General features: G+C 46.5%; 1 protein-coding gene across 5 annotated transcripts; it reads left to right on the forward strand.

Annotated features, from left to right (window-relative positions):
* Positions 1-5: 5 nt before the first annotated feature.
* CB1H8orf74 (chromosome B1 C8orf74 homolog) lies at positions 6-27,621 on the forward strand. 5 transcript variants are annotated; one of them, XM_045055649.1, is made up of 5 exons: positions 62-136; positions 1,580-1,875; positions 11,111-11,232; positions 24,323-24,726; positions 27,247-27,621. In XM_045055649.1, exons 2-5 carry the CDS (start codon positions 1,817-1,819, stop codon positions 27,481-27,483), a joined length of 822 nt encoding a protein of 273 aa, XP_044911584.1. In that variant the 5' UTR covers positions 62-136; positions 1,580-1,816; the 3' UTR covers positions 27,484-27,621. The 5 variants fall into 5 exon arrangements, with proteins under 5 accessions (XP_003984887.1, XP_044911584.1, XP_023108418.1 ...); XM_045055651.1 differs by having other exon boundaries at positions 63-191; positions 1,683-1,875; XM_045055650.1 differs by lacking the exon at positions 62-136 and adding an exon at positions 170-191.
* Positions 27,622-27,907: the final 286 nt, after the last annotated feature.

Consider the following 27,907-nt stretch of genomic DNA (forward strand, 5'->3'; position numbering starts at 1 on the left):
CCTCACAAAGCTGGCACACTCATCCCCAGGGTTCCAGAAAATCTGAGTCAGTACTGGCTAAGTCTCCTAGCAACTGGATGCAGGGGGCATGGCACTCTTAACACCCCAGGGAGTAAAAAAAGTCTTCCAATTTCAGGTGAAGAGAAAACCCAACTTTTAAAAAGGAGTTTGCTCGGTGATGTAAGAGTGAGGTGTGTGTGTAAAGTGGCCCCTCAACAGTGCTTCTTCAGATAGACACCTTGGGCATGACTCCTTGCCCAGGAGGCCCACAATGGGGGGCAGGGGGGTGCCAGCTGGAATGCCAGGCCAAAGGCTTACCAGCCCTTGGAGCTTGGAGGCTGTTTTCCCAACCTGCAGGGACAGAGCCTGCCTGATGGGAAGGAGGATATGGCCATAAAGGCACTGTGCCTGCCTCCACTCTGAGGAGGGCCAGGAAGGCCCTAGGGGCTGATCACCATGGGATGCTACCTCTTATCAGTCAGCCTCAGGGCCCTGTGAGCCCTTTGGGCTTATATGCCAATGTGTGTAGGGAATGTGTGTGGTTGTGGGGGTGGGGGAAGGGGGCTGTTGCTTTAAGGCAGGGAGGGGGCAGATTTCATCAATTTCCTAGACCCAACTCTATGGTGACTGGTATAAGGAGGGGCCTGGACCTTCCAGAATAGGGCTCCTTCCAGAATAGGGCTTTCCACAGAGGGGTGTCAGGGCACTGTTACAGAGTTCAGGCAAGAGGAGTCATGCAACTATGTGCACAGGTTAGCTTCTGACCTTCAGCTATGAGCTGATGGGCAGGCACCAGGCAAAACTTTCCTGGTGGGGCCTCCCTCCCCGCCCTGGGACATGTGCTTTCACTGGCTGCTCTACATCTCCCAACCAGCTGACACCAACCTGGGGATCTGTGAGCGCTGCAAGGAATGGCTGCCTGGGTCAGGTGGTGAGAGAGGAATCCTTGGGCTCTGGACCTTCCCCTGAGAACAGTTTCCCCACAAATGCCCGCCCCCCCCCAGCCAGGAACCTCCCTCACCCCAAGGGAGCAACGTTCCCATGTTCAGTGGCTCTCCACTTCATGCCGCACCTTTTCTTACTCCCTCCTTTAATGACACTTGCTTCTCCTACATCTGTTGATGACCCATAAGAATCTTTCTGGAAAGGCCAGACCAACTCTCAAGTGTGAAATGGGTTCTTTTGGCTATTTCCCTGATCAGGTTTCCCTGCCTGACCTGCTAGAGTGCCCAAATTTTCACCAAGTAAGGCGTATTCTTTCTTTTAAAACATAGGCTCACCAAGCTTCTTTGTAGTCATTTACACTTTAGTATGAATTCCGTTATCAGATCAATACCTCTGGGGCAGTTAGTTGAGAGTGGACTCACAGGGAAGTCAACTTTTGTTTTAGAGAAGAGGAACGAGGAACCATAATTCAGGACTTGAAGCCTGCTGAAGCTGCAATGACTAGCATGAGAACTCTGAGAGGAAGGAGCAGTGCTAGAAAGAACAGCACATTCCCAGAAAGGGGAGGGAGAGCTGTCCAAAACTGAAAGCATGATTCTCCCCAGGCATACTTATATTTCTGGTCACTCTTCAGGACAATGCAGAGCCCTGTGAGGACCCCAGTGGTGATTTGCTCAGTGAGGATGGCATCTTGATTCCTCAGTCTCACTCTCCATCCCTCATATCATGCCCTGCAGAAACAAGAAGGTAGGGAGCACCTACGGAGACTGTTGAACTGGGAAGAGTTTGATGAAGTGAGAGACTCCCGCAGAAGCATTCTGCTGGATACCCTCTATGAAAGCATCATCTTTGCCGTGGGCAAAGGTTTCCCATGGGTGGAAGTGGCCAAGGTGGTCAAGTTCACGGAAGAGCTGCTCAAGGAAACCAAAGGTATGGGGCATCCAGAGCAGGGGTCAGCGAGGCTTGCAGGGGAATGCAGGGCACAGGACCCCCCTGCAGTCCACAGCCTCAGGAACCCTGTGAGGAGCTGGAAGTCCCTTTCTTTCTTTCTCTGACATTTAGCATCCTCCCATGCTCATAAACAAACTTCCTGTATAGGCTTTCTGGAAATTGAAGCAAACTGAGTGTCCATGCTGCAACTTTATTTTTATCTCCCTGGCTTAAAATTTCGCACAACTTCAAGCTGTTCACACAGCAGCCAGGATGTTTGTCTCTTGGTCAGTCAGTCATTTATGCTTAAATATGAATTTCCTTATCTGATCAGTACCTCTGAGGCAGCTAGCTGAGAGTAGGCTCCGAATGGAATCAGATTTTATTTTAGTGAAAAGAGGAGGGACCAAGATTCATAATTTTTGTTTTGTTTTCACTTAACAGAAATCAAACGTGTCACTCTACTGGTTCACTGACCCCCCCCCCCCCAACTGCATTCCTGAAAGACCACAATTGTTCCAAGTATCAGGTTTTGGTCTACTGAATGTCTTGGAGGAATCCTTTACAGGCAGCAGCTTGCTGGCAGGGATGAGGGGAAAAGCAGTAAAGTGAGTTTGTAGAGGGAGCATCTCTCCCACCTCTGCCCTGTGCTGGGCTTCATGAGAAGAGGAAGAATATCTCTCCCTGTGACTCCCTGGCACAAGGGAATGTGATCACACCCATCCTCATCTTGGGCTGTGAGATGCAGATTCATTCCTTAAGCAAATATTTGGAGCAGCCCCTCTTTGGCCAACATCATAGTAATACTCAGACAGGAATAATCAATAAGTACCACAACCAGTAGGTACATGCTTGATGGGAAATGGGACACTTACATACTCCCTCCCCACAACATTCTTACTGATCACAAAGGGGAAAAGACTACTTCTATGTGAGTGAGCCTGACAGACACCTCCTTCATGAAACGATCCAAGTAGACATCATCAGTAAAGGGACACACTAAGAATCATGTTCTACCTGGTAGAATGCAAAAGAAGAACCCAGCATCCTTCTGTGATGGTTCTAGCAAAGACTCAGAACCTGATCTAATCACGAGAAAGCATTAAATTAGTGTCACTGAACAAAGTCCCTCTCCTGTGAGCTTCAAAAACATTAAGGTCCTGAGAACCAAGGTAAGACAGAGGAGCTGGTTTAAACTGAAAGCCACCTAGGAGATGTGGCCACTAAACGTGACATGTGGCCTCAGTTTGGGTCCTTTTGCTATGAAGGGATATAAGGGACTACTGGAAAAACTTGGATGAGGTCTGGAGGTTAAACAGTAGTGGTGTGTCAAGGGAGATCTCCCGAACCATGGCTGTGGTTATGAATGCCCTATGTTAGGTAATTTACATGAAAACATTCTGAGATGATGGGGCATTTTGTGGGCCACTGATCGTTTAAGTACTTGGAAAAAATTTCTTTGTACTATTTTTTTTCCAGTTTTACTGAGATACAATTGACATATAATATTGTATGAGTTTAAGGTGTATCGCATACTGATTTGATATACGTATATATTGCAAAGTGATTACCAAAGTAAGTTTAGTAAATATCCATCACCTCACATAGTTACAATTTTTTTGTGTGATGTAAATTTTTAAGATCCACTCTCTTACCAGCTTTTAACTATACAACATGATATCATTAACTGTAATCACCATGCTGTGCATTAATTCCCTGGGACTTATTTCTCTTATGACCAGAAGTTTGTACTATTTGACCACCTTAATCCATTTTGCACCCCCCCCCCCACCTCTGGGAACCACCACCTGTCTGTCTCATTTCCATGAGTTTAGTTTTCTTTTTTTTAATTCCACATGTGAGATCATATAGTGTCTGTTTTTATGCCTTTAAGGTTTATCCATGCTGTTGCAAAACGTAGGGTTTCCTTTGTTTTTATGGCCAAAAAATATCATATTTTCTTTATCCATTCATCTGTTGATGGACCATAGGTTGTGTACATGGCTTGACTTGGCTACTGTGAATAATGCTGGAGTGAACATGTAGGTACAGGTACCTCTTCAAGAGAGCAGTTTCATTTCCTTTGCATATATACCCAGAAGTGGAATTGCTGGATCGTATGTTGTAGTTCTATTTTTAATTTTTTGAAGAATCTCCATACTATTTCCACAGTGGCTACACCAATTTACATTCCCACTGAACAGTGCATTAGGGGTCCCTCTTCTTCACATTCTCTCCAACACTTGTTATTTATTGTCTTTTTGATACTAGCTATTCTAACAGGTGTGAAGTGATATCTCATTGTGGTTTTGATTTTCATTTCCCTAATGATTAGTGATACTCAGCCTGTTTTCATGGATCTGTTGGGCATTTGAATATCTTCTTTGAGAAAATGTCTATTTAGATCCATTGCCCATTTTTATTAGATTATTGGGAGTCTTGCTATTGAATTGTTTGAGTTCCTTATATTAACACCTTATCAGAAATGTGCTTTGCAAATATGTTCTCATATTTCATAGTATGCCTTTTAATTTTCTACAAAATTTCTTTTTCTGGGCAGAAGCCTTTTACTTTGATGTAGCTCTACTTGTTTATTTTTGCTTTTGTTGCTTGTGCTTTAAGTATTATTCCAAAAAATCATGGTCAAGACCTATGTCAAGGAGGTTTCCCCCTGTTTTCTTGTAGGAGTTTTATGGTTTCAGTTGTGCTGTTTTTTAGTAGGCTATTTCTTAGAGCAAAATGGAACAGAAGGTACAGAGATTTCCCATAGAAACCTTGTCTCCCCCACCCCCGCCCACCCAACACACACAGCCTCCCTCACTATCAACATCCCTCCAAGAGTGGTACATTTGTTACAACTCATGAATCTACATTGGCACATCATTATCACCCAAAGTTCCTAGTTTACATTAGGATTCATTCTTGGTTTTGTGCATTCTATGGGGTTTTTTTTAATTTTTTTTAAATGTTTGTTTATTTTTGAGACAGAGAGAGACAGAGCATGAACGGGGGAGGGTCAGAGAGAGGGAGACACAGAATCTGAAACAGGCTCCAGGCTCTGAGCTGTCAGCACAGAGCCTGACGCGGGGCTCGAACTCACGGACCGTGAGATCATGACCTGAGCTGAAGTCGGAAGCTTAACTGACTGAGCCACCCAACCAGTTCTTCTTTTATGGGCCATGTCTTTGTGTTGTATCTAAAAAGTAGTCACCAAACCCAAGGTCATCTAGGTTTTTTTATGTTATCTTCTAGAAGTTTAATAGTATTGCATTTTAGATTTAGATCTGTGATCCATTTTGAGTTAATTATTGTGAAGAGTATGAGGTCTGTATCTAGACTCCATTTGTTGACATGTGGATGCCCCGTTGTTCCAGCACATTTGTTGAAAAGATTATCTTGGCTCCATTGTGTTGTCTTTGCTCCCCTGTCAAAGATCAGTTGCCTATATTTGTGTGGGTCTATTTCTGGACTCTGTTCTGCCTGCCCCATTGATCTCTTTGTTTTTTCTTTTGCCAATACCACACAGCCCTGATGATGAACTCTTTTTGAAACTTTTCTGTGATTCTTTATTTTGAAAATTTTTAAGCATAATATTTTCTTTAACATGTGGCACATTTGAAATTCTCTGGACTTCTGACCAAGGTCTCCAACAGCTGCCAAGCAAATAGGACACATGATGCTTTGTCCCTTGTGCATCAGGTCCCCATTTCTTATGTGCCCAGAGCTCATCCACCAGTCCAGTCAGCAGTGCCTCAATGTCCTTCCCTAAGCTCACCACTTTTCACCAGCTCCTTGTCTGCCACCCTTTCTAACCCACCTCCGTCTCTTGACCAGCCCACTGCTTTCAAATCTTATACCTCCGCAGCCTTTCAATGAACTGCCCAGTGATTTTTTTTTCAGGCACAAATGAAATCCCATCACTCCTCTGCTTCAAGCCATTTAGTGGCTGCCACTGAATCGCACATCTTATGTGCATGTGGATCAGCCTCTTTTTATTTTTTATGCTGCCCATGTGCCCTTTTACTTCTCTCCTCCAAACCAGTGATCCCTGTCTGAAGGCTTGAACCAGACATGGCATTGCTCCTGGGCTGGCTTCAGAGATTCTTGGGAAACTTCATCTCCCACCAGCCACCCCCTAACCCCCACCCCTGGGGCCTTCCTGGAATCCCTCTGGGTCCCACTCCCTGCTGCTCACAGCAATACACAGGTACCAGAGTTCATCCCCTTCGGCTGAGCTCTGCAGTGGCTTGTGGCCAGAACAAACACTGACGAGCGGGAAGAAGAATGTCTGCCCCAAGCAGGTGGGAACTCGGGCTCTTTCAAGTTTCCATCAGAGCCTTCCACAGGCTGAGCCCGTGAAAAACAGTCAATGACGATGCAGACCCATCTTCACACTGAGGAGATTAGAACACCCTGGAGCTTTCATCATATCTGGTTAGTGCATGCAGCCAATGCAGCCTATATATGTCTTGTGGACTCCTAAAACCTTGCAGTTGGAAGGACACTCAATTCCCTCTACTGTAGGGAGACCCTCAACCAGCCAGCAAGGTTCTTCCAGCCTCTGCAGACACCCTGCAAGCAACAGGGTCCTCCCTCTTTCCAAGGCCACTCATGTCTTTGTAAAACCATACCAATTATTTGAAGGTCTTATTTATATCTAGCTACATCTGCCTTCTGCACCTTTTACTAGAATGTTCAAAGTCTGTCGCCTGGACCCAGAATGCAAGTCCTGCAGATATTTAATCCGCTTTATCTAATGTGACTATCAACTCCCAGTTGCTTTTACCACTTTTTTTTTTTTACTTCTTGTAATATTTATTTTATTTTTGAGAGAGACAGAGCACAAGTGAGGAAGGGACGGGGGTGGGGGTGGGCGGGGGACACAGGATCTGAAGCAGACTCTAGGCTCTAAGCTATCAGCACAGAGCCCGATGCGGGGCTTGAACTCATGAACCAGGAGATCATGACCTGGTCCAAAGTCAGTGCTTTACCAACTGAGCCACCCAGGCAGCCCAATTTTATCATTTTAATGTGACATAATTTCCACAGGCCCTTTCCTCCTACCTTCCCATCACTGCTCTCTTTCTTGCTGTCCTTCTCTGGGCATACTTGTGATTGTCAATATTGTTCTTAAAATGTCATCCAAATACAAATACAAAACAACCTCGGGGCGCCTGGGTGGCTTAGTCAGTTGGGCGGCCGACTTCAGCTCAGGTCATGATCTTACGGTCCGTGAGTTCGAGCCCCGCGTTGGGCTCTGTGCTGACAGCTCAGAGCCTGGAGCTTGTTTCGGATTCTGTGTCTCCCTCTCTCTGACCCTCCCCCGTTCATGCTCTGTCTCTCTCTGTCTCAAAAATAAATAAACGTTAAAAAAAGTAAAAAAAAAAAAAACCTGAAAATTGGTCAGTGAAGTGGTCGGGGATTTTATTATCTCCTCTGTCCTGGTGATGATGCTCCTGTTTATATAGTATATAGGTGCACTTACTTTATCAACATCAAAGTCACACTGATTTATATTGGGCAGGCAGTTCCACATGTGGATGATTTTTCCCATCCTGCCCTTGTGCAACGGCAGTTTTGAGTGAACTTGCAGGACTTTACAATTATCTCCATGGATTCCATCTTGTCAGTGTTGGCCCATCTTTCTTTCTTCCTAACAACTTTTAAATCTTGGTCTTGGGCTCTCCACCTTACAAGTTATTTCTTTTACCTTTAAATCATCTCAAAATTTAAGAAACATGGTTGGTACAAACACTGAGTGGGAAGAAGCACTTAAGTGGGCCCCTCATGCCTGAAATTTGACTCACTGAAGATAGAATCCATCAGGAGGTTCAGCACTCAAAGCAAACATTCCAGTCCTCGTTCAGTCCCTTACTGGATGTGTGGTCCTCGTCAAGTCGCATCGCCTTTGAGCCTCTGGTTACATATCTAGAAAGTGGAAAAAGCGAGAGCACCCACTTGCTAGGGTTGTTTTAAGGATTAAACAAGGTTACATACATAAAGCCCATGGCATGGCATTTGGTGCCGCGTAAGTACTCAGTGAGAGTCAGCTATTGTTCTTAGGAGGGGACCACAGGGACAAAGACCCAAGGCTTGAGAGAACAGGATGTGGTTCAGAGATGGCATGATCAGATGTGGCTGCATGTACTTTATGCAGCATCCACGATGGATCAGCCTCCAGATGTACAAAAGCAGCATCAGCTCCTGTCAAGGGCAGCAGAGAAACCCAGATGCCAGCACTGCCTGGCAGACCCTGTGACCTGGGGAGTGGGCAGGACAATGGACTGAAAGCAAGAGGGCTGGCACTTCAGCCAGAGGCAGGCCCAGGAGGTAAACTGGTAGGCTTGTCCGGGAAGTGGGGGCGCAGGAAAAAAGGCAGACAAGACTGTTCCCAGCTCGGCTCCCAGGTAACTGACTTATTGTGAGAGCTGACTTGAGAGCAACACTAGGCTGGCTGTGGGTTTCCAGGGAGTAGACAACGGTGTGCAGTGGAAGCACCCAGGGGTACAGAGCCACACTAGAACCAGGCCTCCTGAGCTAGGTCCTGTTCACTTTGGGCCCCTCATGGTGCCATTCAGGATGGTGGCTGTTGCACCTGAAGATTGTCAGGTTGGCCCAGATAGCATCTCCATGGCAGCCATGCCCACACTGCTTCCCAGAAATCCAGCCCAGGGACACTAGCGAGAGCATGAACAAGTTCATCAATACCCCCAAAACAGGGGATAGAATTTCATCTGAAGCCTCCTTACTCCCGGGGATTTTCTTCTTCAGTCTGTAGTCAACCCCAGTATCAGGCTGGACTGGTCCTCAACATTGCTGGGGCCCTGCTTCAAGGCTTGGTTCTGCCATTTCCTCACTGTGTGACTTTGTAAGAGTCCCTTAACCTCTCTGTGCTTCAGATCACTCATCTGTAAAATGAGGACAAAAATGGCACCAACTTCATGGGATCTTTGCGAGGATTAGATGAGTCTATTTATGTAAATCACTTGGATCGGTGACTGCTACATAGGAAGCCCTGTGAACGTGCAGTGGGTTGACCGTTAATATTATAATACCCATTCCTTGGGGGTTTTAGGCACTCCTATGGGTTCAGCTGTCCTTCCAGAAATGTAGGTCTTACACCTGCAGCAGGAGACAGCCATTTGGTCCTGTTCATTGAGGGTGCCTGGTTTGTTCCTCTTGACTTTGCTCCCAAAACCCCTGCCTTTGCTTACTTAGTTCTGTTCCCATTCTACCCAATTCCTAACCCAATCTTGATCTTCTCTCTCTCTCCTATCTGGTGTTATCTGAGCCACACTACCCAGGTTTGGACCATATTCTCTAAGGAGTTGGCCCACTTTGCTCCTTCAGGTGCCTACCAGCTCTGGGTAAACTCCTCTCCTAACCTTGGATCCAACCCCAGTAGGCGCCAAATGAATGTGTCCAGCTGAAAAAAGAGGCACCTGACATCAGTCCCACTTGCTGGAGGGTGTTTCCAAATCCTTTCTCAACTTAACCTGCCCCTCCCCAGGCCCTGTCCACCCATGCTGTCCATTACCTCTGAGATGCCCCCTACATTGATCTCTGAGATCAGCCCAGGGCCTTCTCACACTCTCACACCCTATCCCATCTCCTCACCCTCCAGGTACCCAGACTTTGCCACCCAGAGCCATCCTTAGAACCTCCCACGTCAGGCCCACTCCCAGCCAAGGCCACACCTTCCCAATGCCCTCAACACTTTATACCTGGATGTCTGCGGCTACATCTCTCTGGGCACCCACATGCCTGAAAGCACCCTCTTGCTTGTGGTGGCCACCTTGTTCATCCTTCTCAAACGCTGTTTATATCAAGGTGTCCTCCTTCGTACTCTATTAGATCTAAACTCTTCCCCCAAAGAGCTATAGTTAGACAGCAAGGAAGGCTAGACCCTGGGGAGGCTGGATCTCCTGGAGAGGGGTCTATGCCCACTTCACTTTTCTCCCTCTATTAATACCCCCATGCCAAACACAGTATATGGCACACAGTGGGTGCTAAATGAAGAAAATGAATGAATGAATGAATGAATGAATAGATATTTGATGCCCATGGAGATGATATGCCCTGTATGCAGAGAGGAAGTTAGGGTGCTTGACTCATCCAGGGTGACCTCATTGAGTTGCATGTCCAGGTGATATTAGAGGCTGCACAGTGGGGTGATTAGCACCAAACTCTGCAGTCAGAAGATCTGGGTTCAAATCCTACCTCTACCACTTACTAATGTGTTACTATACCTCTCTACACCTTCATTTCCTTGGCTCTAGAATGAGTGGCATAATAGTTCTAACTCATAGAGCAGTTGGGAGGATTAAACAAGACAGGGCCTGAAAAATGTATAGCACAGTAACATGCACATAGTGAGTGCTCAACAAGTGTTAGCTCCCATGTGCCCATCACACATGGAAGGGAGGTGAGATGAATAGAAGGTGCTGGAAGTCCAGGGCTAGAAGCTGCTACATGCTGCCCCTCAGAGAACTCGCTGTCTGTGCCATTTATTGTCTTCCCCTCGCCTTGCAGGCAGGATTGCAGATGCATTCAAATCATGGGCCAACGGAATGGAGGTCCAGAGAACCTCAAACCTGGCCCCTAATGGAGACACCCAGCATCCATGACCTGCCCTTGGGCACATATGTCAGGAAGTGCCACTGCCCAACAGCATAGGGGAGAAGGCATCTGTTCACTGCCCTTGTTAGGGGACCCAGACAGCAAGGGGCAGGAAGAGCTGGTAAGACAGCAAGTCAGTTCCTCATAGGTCATGGGATACAGGATGCAGACAGCAGGGTCCTACTGACCAGCCAACTTATGCGCAAGCTGATTTCCACAGTGGATTGTCACTCTTCTTGGAAGGGAGATTCTCCAGGGATTTGTTTATTTGTTTGTTTTTTGTTAATCTGGGGCTAAGGATGGTTGAGTTCTGTTTGCATACTAGATAACAAAGCTGGTGGACAGTATTTAAGGAGGGTCATGTTTGTACAACAATGATTCAGAGCTTTGACAGGCCAGCTGCCAGCTGGGCTTATTTCCTGGCCCAATCAGTCCTCAGTACCAGGAGGGAAAGAGTGGCCCTTATTCAAAAGCATCAGCTGATTCTGCCCTGGCAAATGGCTCACCAGGATGTTCTGGTCTCAATTCCAAGCTAGAAGTGAGAGTCCTGTCAACTGCACCTCCTTTGCCAGCCTCCAGGAAGCCCTGGGCAGATCCCATCCTTCTGTCTCTGTAGGGCCTGGGAGGAAGTCACCAGGAACAACACAGAGGAACAGAAGACTGCCAACTCTGTCCTGGTGGAAAGAAATCGCAGGAAGTGGACAGATTTTGCACACCCTGTTGAGTGTCTGGAGAGAGGTGTTGGGACATATGGGAACCCTGAGGTCTCCCACTTTGCATACAGGAGTGGCAGAGATTTATGGTGCCCAGAAGGCCCTGCACATCCTATCTCTGACTCACATGTAGCAGCAGGTGAGGGGTTGGAGGGGAACAGCCTCTGTGGCATCTGTCATCAGCAGTGTCTGGCAGGCCCTGGTCTTCTCTCTGATACTTTACCTAGACTTCTGGGCTAGAAGTGCCTCTTTCCTTCTGTCCTGGCCCTCATATCCTGAAGCCATGAGGAAGTGGGCCTTGGCCAGTTGGTAGAGGTATGAGGTGGCCAGGGAAGTGGGTCATAGCACTGTATCTGTAGTTCCATCCATGGCCACTCCTGATTCTCCAGAAAATGTCATCTGGGCAGCCATAGCATGGAAGGCAGCCACCCCACCTTCCCCCAGCAGCCTGGGGCTGGCAGGACGCATTACTTGCCTAAGCTCATCTGTGTGAGTTCTTCCTACCAGAATACTCATGGCCATGCCCAGGGTCTACTCCACCAGCCCCCAAGTACCGCATCCCATGTAGGAGAGCCTCCAGCAATTCAGGACCAGCCCAGAGAGAAAATGCACATTCACTCTTCTTGGAAGGTAACTTCCTTGGGGCAGCCTGACTTCAATGCCTCTCCCACTAGACTCTAAGGAGGGGCCTTTGGCAGCAACTTCCTTGCTGATGGAGAATGGAAGCTGCCACAGAGGCCACTGCTTGAAATCCTGAGAGAGCATTTTGTGGGGGCAAATGGGCAACTGCCATTTCATAGATACCTCCCTGAGCGTATCAGTCTGTGAGGACCATCATGACAAAATACCACAGATGGGGCACTTGCAACAACAAACATTTTTGTTCTCACATTTCTGGAGGCTGGAAGTCCAAGATCAAGGTGTCAACAGGGTTGGTTTCTTTGAGGCCTCCCTCCTTGGCAGATGGCCATCTTCTCATTGTGTCCTCACATGGCCTTTCCTGTGTGGATGTATGTGTCCTAACCTCTTTTTGTAAAGATACCAGTCATAATGAATTAGAGCCACCCACATGACCTCGTTTAATCTTAATTATTTCTTTGAAGACCCTATTTCCAAGAGCAGTCCCATTAGGAGGCACGGAGTGTTTGGATTTGAACATATGAATTGTGTGGGATGCTGTGCTAATTCAGCCCATAACGCTAAGTAAGGTCAAAGCTCTCCAGGTGAGACTGCCAGCTAGTAAGCCAGAAATCAAGACTATGCAATAGAAACCTTCCCCAAACTTCCCTGGAGGAGCATACATCCTGTAGAGGAAGCAACAGTGAGGACTTTATGATCCTGGCATTTTTGCATGTAGCATTTGTAATCTTCACCATGATCTTGCATCATACCCATTATTTTAATGATGAATTGAGGCCCAGAGAGGTTAAGTGACTTGCCCTAAGTCACACCCCCAGTAAATGGATTTGAACCCAGGTCTGTCTGACAGCAGAGCACATGCCCTGCCATGTGACCCTTCTATCTTGACTAAAGGGATCTGTACACAGAGCACATGAGGTTCTGAGAAGCATGAAGCCTGGGAAAGCATCCTGCGATGAGAAGAATGAGGCTGCCTGCATGCAGGAAGAGGGAGACACCTGGAAGAACCAGGTGTGGAACACCTGGGGGTGGGGTTCCTAAGTGGGTCACCTGGAGTTACAGCATGTACCTGGGATCCTGACCCTCAACAGGATGGCTCCAATGTGGTGGGTGGCACAGGCCCAGCTGCAAAGAGGAGCCATGCCCTTTGGGTAATGTGTTCTGGCCTGGATGCGCCACCTGTGTGCGGGTGGGTGGTTCTGGTGCCTTAAACCCAACCTCTGGCCCTTTGGAGTGACCTCATGCTCTACCTCTAACTTCCCATGTCCTCCTTCAGTCAGCTGGACATACTGGTCAGTCTCAGAGCCCCCAACATTAGAGGGGACACGGTACAGATACAATATAGTCTATTTTTAGTCTAAGTCCCTGAGACAGTGGGATTCCTTGGTCGTTTTCAACTCAGGGATGATGACAACAGGATGATGATGAAGATCAAAAGTCAGGACTCCTTTCACTAAACTTGAGACAGCTGCAGAGCTTGGCCACGAGGTACCCACAGTGCCCCAGATGTGGCTATGGAGGACCGTCAGCTCCATGGAAATAACCATAACATCTGAGAATCAAAAAGAAACCCAAGATCTCACCTGATCCAAGCCCCACTACCACCACCACAACAAACACATTATTCGAGAATCCTCTTACCAGCCAAATGCCTCCTAACTCCTCAAGCTAGACTGCTCTGCTAATAAAGCTTTTGCTTCTAGAATGTCCTGCTGCTGAGCTGAAACCTGTCTGAGACTTCCATCTGAAGACTTCTGTTCTGCCTTCTGAACCTTCCTCCCTGAATCAGCCTAATCCACTGCACTCAGTCAGCCATCCTCCAGCAAACATTTCCAGGGCACTGTGCTAGGGGGTGAAGAAGATGAGACATCCACTCAGCAGTCCCTATGTGCTGAGCTCTCCTCATGAATCATCTCCTTTAAAGTCCACAGCAACTGTAGGTGGATTTAGCAATGATGCAGCTGAAGTTCAGAGAGGTTAGGTAACTTGCAAATTATCACACAGTATAAGGGCAGAACCAGCATTAACCTTGAGACCTTCTGGCCCCAGATCTGTTCTTCCTGCCAAAGCTCTGTAGCATTAAGCGTGCCAACTTCTTAAACAGACTCTTAACTATAGAGAACAAACTAGTGGTTACCAGTGGGGAAGTGGGAAGGGGGATGGGTGAAATAGGTGATGGGGATTAAAGAGTGCATTTATTGTGATGAGCACATGGTGGTGTATGGAAGTGTTGAATCACTATATTGGACTCCTAAAACCAATATAGTACTGTATGTTAACTAATTGGAATTAAAATTAAAACTTAAAAAAATAAAAAATAAAAACACTTCCTTTTCAATGAAAACAAAAAAAGCATTCCAGGGGCGCCTGGGTGGCTCAGTTGGTTAAGCATCTGACTTCAACTCATGTCATGATCTCACAGTCTGTGGGTTCGAGCCCCAGGTCAGGCTCTGTGCTGACAGCTCAGAGCCTGGAACCTGCTTCACATTCTGTGTCTCCCCCTCTTTTTCCCTCCCCCATTCACACTCTGTCTCTAACTCAAATATAAATAAACATTAAAAAATGTTTTAAAGTAAAAAAAAATCATGCAAACTTCTTGAGGAATGGAAGTGAGGAACAGTGAGGGGTGCATTTACTAAACAGACAAGGTCAGGGGACCATTTTAAGCAATGAGAAGAGCTTCGGCCAAAGTTCATGACAATCTAAAATACATGGCCCTGTGTTTGCCTTTTTTGAGTCCCAGGACTTTGAATAGCAAGGAAATCTTTAAAAGATCAACATAATCTTTCCAGTCCTGCTGTTGGAGTAGATTTTTTTCTTTAAGGTGACTCTTGGTTTATCTTAAAAACAAAAACAAAATACCATGGGCAGGAAAATAGTAGGGAGACTCCTCAAAAAATTAGACATAGAACTGCCACATGACTTAGTAATTCCACTTCTTTGTATAAAGAACTGAAAACAGGGACTTGAACAGATATCTGCACACCTGTGCTCACAGAAGCATTGTTCACAATAGCCGAAAGGCAGAAGCAACCCATCTGTATGGGCTACTTGTCCATCAACAGATGAATGGACAAACAAAATGTGATCTATGCATAAAATGAAATATTTCTCAGCTTGGTGAAGGAAGGAAATTCTGACACGGATGAACCTTGAGGACATTACCCTAAATGAAATAAGCCAGCCACAAAAGACCAAGTACCTTATGATTCCACTTATGTGTGGGTATCTAGAGCAGTCAGGTTCATAGAGGCAGAGAGGGGTCTCAGTTTCCCATCTCTAATATGAAAGGACTAGACTAGCTCAATAGTTGCTCAAATATGCTCCTTGGTCCGAAAGACCATTTACCTCAAATAAATTTGAGAAATATTGCAGATGCTCAACCCCTTTGGGCCATTTGCTGAGCCCACTAGCGTATTAAGGGCCTTGTTTCATATCTTTTGATCCAACATATCTTCAAGGTCTCTGGCTTTGAAGTACTGGTTTCTATGTAATACCTATTGCAAAACATCCTTTGGAAAACTGTGTCCGAAAGGATTGGGGGCCCCTTCCAGTGTCCATCTCTAAGGGTCTACAAAGACAGCCCAAAGCTGCTTGGGACTAGATGGCTGTGCCAGGCAGCGGCTTGAATTCTGGCTTCCCCACTCCACCAGCTGTGTGTCCTTAATCAAATCCCTTGAGTCCTTGAGCCTCAGTTTCTCTCACAAGTAAAGTGCCTGTACCCCTGCCTCACAGAGCTAGGAGGGATTGGGTGGAACGAGATGACCCAGGGCATGCAGCACCCAGCGGGAGCTCCCTCAACAAGAGTCCTCCGCTGCCTCAAGGAAAGCACATGAGCTGTCACTGTTATTGGCACCTTGGTGTAAATGAGTTTGGCAGAACCTTACCATGAGCAGAAAGATGGGCAGGGGGCAGCTTTCAGGATGCAGGATGGGGGTGGAGATGAAGGTTCTGTGCTTTCATCTGCCTTCCACCATCCCAGGTCAGCCCTGGTAGGTGCACAGAAAGGTAAGCAAGCCAGGCTGCAGCCTGACTTGTTCCTCCTCTTTGAGCCAAGGCGGGGGCAAACAAACTGGTTTGTCAGGGGGCACTGGTGGCACCTGGATCCTCCCCCTCACACCCACCCAGAAGGAACAATGCCTCTTCACCGTTCCCAACCCTTCCAGGACATGGCACATCTCCCTTGCTGTCATCCAGCCCCAGACCCCGAACATGAGGGGCAGCGGGAGGCAGGCGCCCAGAGTGCTTGGTCCAAGCCCAGTGCCTTTTTACCCTGATTCTGGAGCATCTGGTATTGTCATCCCACCCCCTGCTCTTCCCCTCCTCATTGCTCTCCTCCTCTCCCATGCCTGCATCCCCGTGCAGGTGCTGGCCTCCAGGGGCTTGGGGACTGTCTTCAGGAAGTTCCCAGCAGCCAATGCAAATGAAAGCCACTCCCTGTTATTGAAGAGCAACTTGCACGTACAGATCTGTCCCCCGGCAGCCAGAGGCTTCTCTCTGAGACTTAATCCTTGGCTTTCTGAGTCATCGGAACTTCTCAACCTGCGGCAAATAGAGAATGGTCTGAGGGCCAAGAAAGCGTGTCTCATGAGCCAGCTTAGGATGATCTTTGCTGAAAACCAGAGCTGGCCAAGTAGTCTTGGGGCTGGAAGTTAGAAACCAGCCCAGGGACTCCTTCCCCAGTGACCCTGGATGAGGTCCACTCTTGCATTTTATGACCTTGAGGCTAAGGCCATAGCTCATACCCATAATTGGGCACATGCCAGGATGACAGGCAGCTGGGAGCACTTGCCAACATTTGCTGAGGTCACTCAGCACAACTGGGCCCTCAGACTTCTTGATTCAAACCTGGCCTCTATGCATGGCTGCCCAGGGGCTGAATAGAGAAAACCATGGCCTTGACAAATGAGGCAGTTGTGGCCACCCACATCTGGAGGATGCAGGTGATCCCAGCCCCATCCACTCATAAGCCAGGCTGGAGGAGGGACGGCATTTTCCAGTATGTTTGTTCGGCTCCGCAGAGCCCAGAGAAGAGGCAACGATTCACCTCACAAATTTCACACAGTCGCCTCCACACCAACCTGGAGTCCAGCTTTGATTATCAGAAACCAACCCTGGTCCCCCAGTCTCTGAGATTCCTTTACTGATTATTTTTGCCGTCACACACCACCACCATCCCTTTTAAATGCCCATCTGAGCTCTCCCTTCTCGGCTTAAGACCTCTGAGTGGCTCTGCAGCTCTTGGCCACGGTTCTTAATTTTCCTTTCAGAAATCTGATGATTCTTTCTATGCACACACCCCACCCCCAGGGGAAAAAAAGTGCATGTGAAATTCTGGATACAATTTCAGAAGATGCCAGTTGGCCCTGAAGCCCAACATTGGGGTCCATGAATCCTCTTTAAAGAGCCTGGTTTCTGTTTTGAAGTCCAGCTCTTCCATGTGACATATACGAGTTTGCCCTTTGCAAACTGATGATGCCAAACCCTTCTGTCCCCCTGGGAGAGTCCCCCAGACTCCAGCTTTTCTTCCCAGAAACTCTGAACCATGTGGATCAAGAACATGCCCACACTGTACCCTATTTGCTTCCAGCCTTTATTCTGCAGGCTGTCCACCTGGAGGGCCCTTCCCTACCATCTTCTGCCAAACTCCCCATTCTTCCTTTGGGCTCCAATGTCCTCTCTGTGGGAAACCTTCCCTGGCTCCTTGTCCCCCCACATCCTGCGTCAGGATGCCTTCCCCATGAGAGCACCTACCCCATCTCCTTGTACTTTCACTTCTTCCTCTCTGCACCTCGGTGCCCAGTTTTATCCTAAACATGGGTACTTGCTTGCATGCTGCTTTTAGAGGAATCTTCAACTCTTGTTATGTCGTTATGTAATGTATTTTAGCACCTTAAAAACAACAACAACAGAGACTTGTACGTTTTGTGTCATTTTTAACCAACCCTCTCCAAAAGCGAAAGAGAAAAGAACAAAATGCCCACGGGATCCCAGCAGCACAAAGCTCACATCTGTGCAAGAAGGGACCTGGCAACCATGTGACAGGTGAGAGGGTCCTGAGACAGGTGTCTTGTGTAAAGGTCACTCAGCAGAACAGAGCATCTGGGGGCTTTGGTTTCATCCTTTTGCCAGTTGGGCATTTCATAGCTCCATGGCCCCGGTGTGTCAACATCTGAGTTCTTTCGGCTCAATCTGGCTCATAACTGAGGAGCAACAATTCCCAAGCCAATCCCACCCTGGAATCAGCACTTCCTTCTTTTGAGATGTGGGGTGCTCTGTATTTTTAGAAAGATCCAGGTGATTGTGGAACACAGGGCTTCCACTGGCCCTGGGCCCCTCCCCACTATTCAGTAATGAAAGGGTCTTCAGGATCAGCCACCTAGCCAGATATTTCCCAGCGCAAGAGAGAAGTCAAGGAATGCCTAGGTCGCTGTCCTGGTGGCTGCAGAGTATCTGTGACACAAGTGAGAAGCAAAGCAGAAAATGGGGAGAATGCATTTCACACCCTACCATGCAAAAGCAGCATCTCTTTTCTTGCCATTATTGCCTCCCCTAGAAGTTGTTTTATTTGTTTCCTGAATTTTTGTGTGTGTGAAATACCCCCTCCTTGCTTTACTGAGGTATAGCTGACAAATAAAAACATTGAAAAATAGGGGCATCTGAGTGGCTCAGTCAGTTGAGCATCCAACTCTTGATTTCAGCTCAGGTCATGATCTCATGTTTCATGGGCTCAAGCCCCGCATCAGGATCTGCTCCATGCTTGGTGTGGAGCCTGCTTGGGATTCTGTCTCTCCCTCTGCCTCTCCACTCCTTCCTCTCTCTCTCTCTCTCCCCCTCTCTGTCAAAATAAATAAACATTTTTTTAATATTGAAAAATATTTAATGTGTACAAACATAATGTTTTGATATACATTGTGTAATTACTACAATCAGGCTAATTAACATAATCATCACCTGACATAGTTACCACTTTTATTTGTAGTGAGAACATTTAAGATCTACTCTCTTAGCTAATTTCAAATATGCAAAACAGTATTGTTAGCTCTAAGCACTATCTAAGTAGATCCCCAGAACTTATTCATCCTGCATAACCGGAACTCTATATACCTTGATCAACATCTCCGCATTTCTCCCTCCCCCCAGCCCTTGGCAACCATCATTCTACTCTATGGTTCTATGAGTTCCACTTTTTTTAGATTTCACATATAAGTGGGATGATGCAGTATTTGTCTCTCTGTGTCTTGCTTATTTCAATTAGCACAACATCCTCCAGGCCCATCCATGTTGTTGCAAATGACAGGATTTACTTCTTTTTTCAATTTATTTAAATTCTAGTTAGTTAACATATAGTGCAATATTGATTTCAGGAGTAGAATTTAGTGATTCATCACTTATGTACAACACCCAGTGCTCATCCCAACAAGTGCCCTCCTTTTTTAAGGCTGAATAATATTCTAGATAAATGATAGATAGATAGATAGATAGATAGATAGATAGATAGATAGATATAGGTAGATATTCTCTCTACATATCTTAGAGAGAGATTATATAGATCATAGAATAGAATTCTATGTATATTCTATATCTATATATCTCACAATGTCTTTAACCATTCATCCATCAGCACACTTAGGTTGTTTCATATCTTGGCTGCTGTAAATAATGCTGCCTTGAATATGGGAGAACAGATTCCTCTTAAAGATCTTTAATTCATTTCTTTGGGGTATATATTGAGAAGTGGAATTGCTGGATCATACTGAGGAGGCATTCTAGACATTTTTCCCTAATGACCTACTCCTTAATGACCTACTATCTAGTTTTAATATCATAAATATTTTGTATATCTGATTTTGTATTGTATGTATGTCTGCTTTATCCACATATAAAGCTTACTCTTTGTATGTAATGCAGGGTTAAAGATGACTAAAGAAAATTTTTAAGTTAAATTCAAAATTAAAAAGCTATCAACATCTAATTTAATGTTACAACTGTAACTTCTAAGTAATTTTAATATAATTTATTCACTTATGTAAATTGTAATTGTCAAATTACACATGCAAAGAAGCAATTTATGTAGATGCATAACGATAATAGCAATGCAATCAAATCTTAAAATGTCATTCAAAACTGCCATTTCTTTGACAAAAAATTTACAAAATTAATTTTTTAAACTGTTTTCAGTAAGCTTAACTTTCAAATTTCCTTCATACATTAAATATTTGGAGGATGGGCTGGGGGTAGGGTGGTCTGGGAGGTGTCTGTGAGAAGGTGGCATCCTGGGAGTGAAGAATACGTCGTCAGCCAGGAATGGCATCCGAGCCTAAGGCCTGGCACAAGGGAATACAGGGTATGGTGGAAAAATAAGGGAAGGCCAGTGTGCCAGGCAGAAGCAGAAGGAGAAGAGGAAAGGAGGGTTTTATGCAGAGGAAGACCAAGATCTGACTCATGTTGCAAAAGGGTCATTGTTTTAACATCACTCTTAGGCTGAAGACCAAATTCCTCCCATAGGGTCTTAGGAGGTCCTGCACCACTGGGCTGCTGTCCACCACCCAACCTTTTCTAGAACCAGGGAATCTCTCACCAGCTGCCTTCTAGCCTGCCAGCCCCTCACCCCCAGTCTTTTGGTTTCTCAAATGGGCCATGCTTTCTCCAACTGCAGGCACATGATGTTGCCCTTGCCTGATTCATTCTCTCCTACCTCTCTTTGCCCAGTAACTCCTCTGACACTGTTCATCTCAGATTCTTCATCACCCTCTCAGAGAACTGCTCTTTGACTTCCCTAACAAAGTCACTTCTTCCTATTCCGTGTCCGCCCAGACTGCAGAACCCTGAACAGAGTTATACTCTGTGTGTTTTCTCCCTAGCCCTTCACTGCCTCCCTGGAACCTGGAACAGGTCTTAACACATGAAAATTCCCTAATACTTGTTGGATGTATAAATGAATAACTCTGTCACTGCACTTAATATCAGAATTTGCTCATTTACTCACTAGCTACCCACTGGCTCCAACTGTGCACAAAGCCTTGTGCTGGGGACTGAGCGTAAAAAGGGGAATGTCATCTTTTTGTCACCTCTTCTACAAATTGGAATCTCTCTGAGGGCAGGGGTCATGTCAGAGGTGAATGTGCCACCTGTATCATATTCTATTGGTGGTCCCACCACTCTTTTTATGTAAGCATCTGCAGGTCGCTACCACACTCCACATCGGACCATCAGTCCTGCCACTCAAATCTGCCCGCACCTGCTGACTTGGTATTCTCAGGCCACAACAATCCCATCTGGACCGGACAATGCGATGCACCAACACCACATGACCATCAATGTTATTTAGCTCAAGGCAAGCATGGCTATGTGTACAATCTTCCTACAATGCTAGGCAGACACTGCACTTCCTACAATGCAATACTTCTGAATGCAGCATTCAAGGCCCTCCCATCTGTCTTCTGCCTACCTTTCCACACAACACTTGCCATTTTCTGCTTCCATTTTTATATGCCAAAAATAACAAACCCAGGCTTGTTCCCCACCCATGCCATACAGCTTCTTGCCCCAATGCTTTCACCCAGACTGTACCCAGAAAATGCCTCCCTCACCATCTTTACTGGCTCGGTCCTCCCACTAAGCCTCTGAGATGTAGCTCATGCATTATCTCCTCCAGGGGAATCCCTATCCTCAACTGAACCTTCCTCTCCACCTGTTTCTGTTTCTCTTTACACACATATCATAACATTTACTTGTTTGTCTTTCCTGTGAGCACTTTAGAAACAAAGAATGTGTCTTATTTGTCACAGTAGTGCCATAGTATTGACTTAGCATAGTTCCTAGTAATTAATAGGCACTCAGTAACAATTGAAAAATTAATCTTGAGTGGATGGTTGGGTGGGTGGGTAGGAGGACGAATGGGAGGGTGGATGGGCAGATGGATGGGAAATGGATGGGTGCATGGATGGGTGGATGGGTGAATAGATGGATGAATGGATAAATGGGTGGATGGGTAGGTGAATGAGTGGATGGATGGATAGATGGATGGATGAATGGATGAATGAGTGGATGGATGGGTGGATGAATGGGTGGATAGATGGGTGGAAGATGGATGGAAAAGTGGATACATGCATGCAATGCATGGAGGGTGAATGGATGCATGCATGCATTCATGGATAGATGCATGGATGGTTGAATTGATGGGTGGATGAATAGATGGAGAAATGGAAAGAAGGAAAGATATATGTGGCCAGGAGAGACTTTTTTCACAGGGCAGAAACAAACTCTTCTTTCCCTACACTGTTTATTGATCACTACCTTGTAGCAGGCTCTGTATCAGGCACTTGGACAAGTCATCCCATTCGATCCTCATAAAAATCCTATCAACTAAATATTATCCCTCATTTTACATCTGTGGGAATGAAGGCCCAATGTCACAACTAAAATGGGACAGAACTGTCTCAGGCCTCCAAATCCAGTGCCCTCCCTCTACACCATCCTGAAACAGAAGCACTCTCTTGGACCTCTGAGCCTGATGATTTGCCTTGAAAGAAGGGGAAAACACAGCCTACCAACCTCCTGTTCTGCACATTGGAGAGGCCTCTCTTCATCCCTCGCCCAGAAGACTGAAGTCTAAATCCAAGTGACACTCCCAAGCACATTCTAAATGAGGCTAAAAGTGGAGTTGTGCTCCATCTACTAATGTTTTTCTAAGACAGCGATAACTTACCATCTCAGCACTCTGGGAAGATTTGAGGTAAATATTCCCATACAGAGCCAAGAGTGAGAAGCCAAAATGAACATACAATGTTCATTGTGGGGGTGGGGTGTGGAGGACTTTACAAGCAACTACAAGGGCAAGACTGAGACAGCTCCTCCTAAAGGAGAAAGGAGCCCTCTGGCTAGGAAGGTAAGAGACTTCACTAGGGCCTATGGGAGCCTCATATAGGAGAGATGAGGAGGGGGATCTACAGACAGGTTGGGCCTCCACTCCAAGAAGAAAGCCAGGTTCCCTGCATGCAATACTTAATCTCTCCCTTCAGTAGATAAAACTGAATCCCCCAAATCATGTGACTTGGTGGTCAGCTGGCCCAAGCTCCTATTCTACAGAGGTAGACACTGAGTCAGGAAGCAAGAGACACTTGACTGAATTTACAGTGCACTTCAGGGATGGCATCTGGGTGAAGACCCAGGTCTCCTTACGCTAAGGCATGTTCTTTCTCTGTCCCTTGTTTCTTGCCCCTCTCTCTGCCCAACGTCTGTTCATCAAGGCATACCCATCATTCAGTCATGACCCTTTACTGAACCTCCCCCTGTGTTAAGACCCAATCACATGCTGGGAAGAGTCCTTCCTCCTTGATCACACTACCCTGAGCTTTTGATAAAGTTGTGAGCAAAAGGAGTGTATGGGAGGGGGTGAGAGAAGATGGTTTGCTCAGGAGCATTGCCCATGGTGTAACCCCAGAGCTGATCTTTGTTTGCATGATAGAAGCAATATTTGCCTAAATCTGTGACACACATCTCCAAGATAACAGTTGTCTGGACATCTGTCTCTCCAGCCATCTCATAGCCTACTCTTATCAGAATCCCTTTTTTTACACCCTCATTTCCTTTCCAAAGGGTTTCAAGTGGAAACAACATAAAGAACAGCTGAAGTAAACCTTCAAAATAAGAGTTAAAGGTCAAAATATTGGTAAGGGGTGAGATAATCATATTAAAATATGAGATAAAGGTAAGTTACTACTTAAATTTGGCTTTGAACTTCCTAGAAGCCAAGGTAAAAGGAGAAATGTATATACTCCATAGCCTTTTTTAAAGATTTTTTAAAAATATTAATTCATTTGGGGCGCCTGGGTGGCGCAGTCGGTTAAGCGTCCGACTTCAGCCAGGTCACGATCTCGCGGTCCATGAGTTCGAGCCCCGCGTCAGGCTCTGGGCTGATGGCTCAGAGCCTGGAGCCTGTTTCCGATTCTGTGTCTCCCTCTCTCTGCCCCTCCCCCGTTCATGCTCTGTCTCTCTCTGTCCCAAAAATAAACATTGAAAAAAAAATTTTTTAATATTAATTCATTTTTGAGAGACAGAGCATGAGCAGAGGAGGGGAAAAGAAAGGGGGTAACAGAGGATCTGAAGCAGGCCCTGTGCAGACAGCAGTAAGCCTGATGAGGGGCTTGAACCCATGAACCATGAGATCATGATCTGAGTTGAAGTCAGACTCTCAACCAACTGAGCCACCCAGGTGCCTCTACTCCATAATTTTTAAGAACTGATAAATGGTAATATAGAATAACTAGTAGGACATGGGCTCTGGGGTCATGGGTGTCATGGATGGGTGGGTGGGTAAGGGGATGAATGGGAGGATGGATGGGCAGACAGATGGGAAATGGATGGGTGCATGGATGGGTGGATGGTGCCTAGATTCAGAACCTATGTTGATCACCTATCAATGCAGCTTTACCTCAGTTCACATTCATTGCTCAGCCCCTCTGTGCCCACAGGCTGCTCCATCACTGAGGCGGTGACAATCCTAGGGAACAAACTCAGAGATTACCAGGGGCAGTTCAATACCACCCACCTGCTGGCCCTCTGTGACTACTTCCACAACACCTTCATCCGCCACTACAAACTCTACCAGTTTGTCCTGGGCCAGGACCAGGAAGTCAACCTGACTGTCAACCACCTGGAAGTATGTGCACCGCCCCAGCCCCTCCCGCTGGCCAAGGGCATGGACAAGGACATCTGGCAGCTTGAGCAGCAGATGGTGGAGCTCCGTAAGGCTGAGGTGCAGAAACGCACCAATGTACTGCTCCTGAAGGAGGCGCTGCACCTGGAGCAGGAACACAAGCTACAGAAAACGTTCTCTGAGGTGTCTGAGCAGCCCAGCCGGGTTCTAAAGAGGGAGGTAAGGCTGGACCCATGAAGTGGGAGGATGCTCACCTACCACATACAGATGCGCATTCCTACCAAGAGCACATCAAAGCTGGAGTCAGACTCACAGACAGGACTCCATGGTCTGCACACATGGGACGGGGCAGAAGGGGACAGTCACTGAGCTTTAGCCACAGGCTTTGCATGCATGTTTCACAAAACATCTCTGTGAGGTATAATTCTTGTCCCCATGTTGGTAATGAGACAACTGAGGCTCAGAGAATTTAATCCACTTGCCCAAGGTCACCAAGCTAGCAAGTAGAATTGTTTACATTTGGACTGAGGCCTGGTGGATCCCAACGTCTAATGAAGAGCCCAGGATCTGAACCACCACAGATGGTCTCAGTGCCCTTCATCTACTTGCAGAGCTGGCATCTATTGAGGCCTGGGGGTGGGGGAAGATGACAAAGGAAGGTCCACTGGGGACAGCCCAATGTGGGTGATATGCTGAGGTAGGCAAAGGGGTGGGGCTAGTGGTCCAGGGAGAACCTAGAAGAGTCTGGCATGGATAGAAGAAATCGGGCTGCCCTCTTGACCAGTCTTAAGGCCACAGAGGCTCGAGGAACCAGAGTCTCAATGACCAGCTCTTTACTAAATGGTGACTATCTTGGCCCCAGGGCAGTCAACTTCTTAAGGGCCTGGAAGAGTCCAAATTTATTTTTTAACTAAACATAGGCACTAATATCATCATTGTTGCATTATCTTTGAACACAGAGACAAGTATTGCATATGTGTACACATGAGGGCGTATGTTGGTATATGCTGGAGTGGGGGTGGAGAGTCACAGGGCCTGTGTGTTTCAAAGTCAGCCAAAGAGTGAACAGCCCTGTGAATTATAACATGGGGAAAATCTCTAAAAAGCAATTAACACAATAGAATAAATGATACTCTTCTAAGGTTAAGTCAAGTCTCCCAGAGAAATAGCACATTGGGCTGCCAGGTAATCTTAGTGCAGTAAGATGTCCAGCAAAGAAAGACCCAACAGAACCTAGACAACAGGGACTCCTGGGTGGCTCAGGCAGTTGAGTGTCCATCTGACTCTTGATTTCAGCTTGGATCATGATCCCAGGGTCATGGGATGGAGCCCTGCGTATGGCTCCGTGCTGAGCATGTAGCCTGCTTAAGATTCTTTCTCTCTGCCACTCTCTCTCTCTCTCTCCCTCCCTCCCTCTGCCCTCCCCTTGCTTGTGCTTTCTATCAAAAAATATTTTTAAGGAAAAAAAGAACTTAAGCAATAGCCTGTCTCCTCTGGGGGACCTTGCTCTAGAACATGTGGACAAGGCGATGGATGGGAGGTGTTGCCTTCCCTCCCACTCCTGCTGTCCTTCCCTGCCCCTCCCAGGTCCTCTTCCAGCCCCCATTACTTTGCTGCTGGTCCCTGCCTGGTGGAGCTCGTGGACTAGAGTCCCTTCCACTGTGTGCCCCTGGTTGTGTGCCAGAGGTGGGGACACTGAACACCATAGGATAAGCACAGTACATCCTCTTGGAGCACAGTCCTCCCCAAGGACTTAGGGGAAGAACATTACTTTTATATAAAACAACCAAGGAGATATTCTGGAGCAAATATAAGATTTTACACTAGGTTTTAGTTAAAATAAGAGATCTCAAAGAAATATCTTCTAGGCATCAGCTACTCTAAGTATGTCCCCTGACACCCTCAAGACAAGCACAAACTCTCCTCTGCTGTTTGGTTCCTCAAGCAGGAAATTTAGAGACACACAGTTACATGGTCCATGTCTCCAGGATTCCATGGTGCCATAATCATGATTGAGATGACAGACAGGGTCTCATTTTAACATGGCAGATGGTGATTGAGTTTCCATTCTTTCCATGGCTGGCTGGCTGGAAGACATTCCCACTCTCTGAGCAACTTGCACTGTCCCTTCTGACAGTGCTGCTACTAGGCTGCTACTAGAACTTTGAGATGTAAAAATGAGATGAGGGCAGGAGGGGAAGGAAGGGGGATGATATCCAAATGGAAAGTTCATTGACCAGAAGATAGGAGAAGATGGGACTAGCCTATGGGCCCAGAACAATGTTAGTAGTCAATGACACAGTCCAACAGGGTTGTTGCCACAGTAGGCCTGATGGGAGAAGGAAAGAAACAGTCACTGGAATCCAAAAAGAGAGCTGTAGGAGAGGGCTGTGGGTTAGGAGGCTGTAGGCAGAGGGTTAGAGTCATGGCCAATCTACAGTGGATCCTGAAGGAGGTGAGAGACTTCATTCTCTTCCCAGGCTCAGATCTCCTGCCAGTACCTCCCATTGGCTGAACTCAACTTAAAGCCATAGGTCAAGGTAGCTGGTTGAGGCAGCCCTTATAAGTTAGCCTCTCAGAGCACAGAGTAGGGGTGAGAAGGGTGACCAAGAGATCTGGTGGGGGAAATGTAAGGTTTAGAACACAGAAAAAGGAGTGGATGTGTTCAGAATTGGATATCTGCAGATAGCCTCAGTCTCCCCAGAGTTCTGATCACCAGCCATGTTCTATTTCTTCCAGGAGTTAGAAAAGCTCATTGATGAGGTCATTCACATTCAGACTGAATGCCTGAAGGAGCTGCTGCAATATGAGATACAGATAACTTTTGATATTTTGGACCTGAAACTTCAGAAGACTTTGAACCTCAATGCTCCTATCCCTTCCCCCCTCTCTATCACTGGCCAGCCAGGCCAAGATGAATCTCTTAACTTCTACAAAACAAACAAAGGAAAGAAAGCAAAAGCAAAGAAGAAGTAGAGAGCTCCTGGTGTCCACTGACTAAAGACTATGATTGAGGAAAAGCCATTGACAATTATGAAAGTATTATGTGATGTGCTCAGCACCCAGTAGATCAGAGCTTTCTAGTGATTAAAATAAATAAAATGGCAGACATCATATCTCCTCTCTCTTCTTTCTGGAAACCACCTTCTACCCCCTGAAAATCCAACCCAAATGAATTTTCCCTGCATCTTGGAAGAAAGCTGTCTTTCTCTGCTAAGCACAGAGTTTAAGCTCAGACAGGCAAACATCACTTGTTGACTAAGGCTGAGCTTAGACACTAAAGACAGAACTACCACCAGTGGGTTTAAATGGATAAGGGTGAGGGTGACACCAGACACCAGGAAAGACTTCCAGCTAACAAAGTGGTTCTCTGGCTAGTGTGGGAACAGGTCCTGGGATT

This window comes from Felis catus, chromosome B1 (genome assembly GCF_018350175.1).
Source record: "Felis catus isolate Fca126 chromosome B1, F.catus_Fca126_mat1.0, whole genome shotgun sequence".
NCBI lineage: Eukaryota > Metazoa > Chordata > Mammalia > Carnivora > Felidae > Felis > Felis catus.

Excerpts from the sequence above, each read along its gene's own strand:
- CB1H8orf74 (XM_003984838.5), top strand. The coding sequence starts at position 89 with ATGGCACTCTTAACACCCCAGGGAGTAAAAAAAGTCTTCCAATTTCAG. Across the intron at positions 1,876-24,322 it reads GCTGCTCAAGGAAACCAAAG|GCTGCTCCATCACTGAGGCG; the intron begins GTATGGGGCATC and ends CTGTGCCCACAG. Across the intron at positions 24,727-27,246 it reads GCCGGGTTCTAAAGAGGGAG|GAGTTAGAAAAGCTCATTGA; the intron begins GTAAGGCTGGAC and ends TATTTCTTCCAG.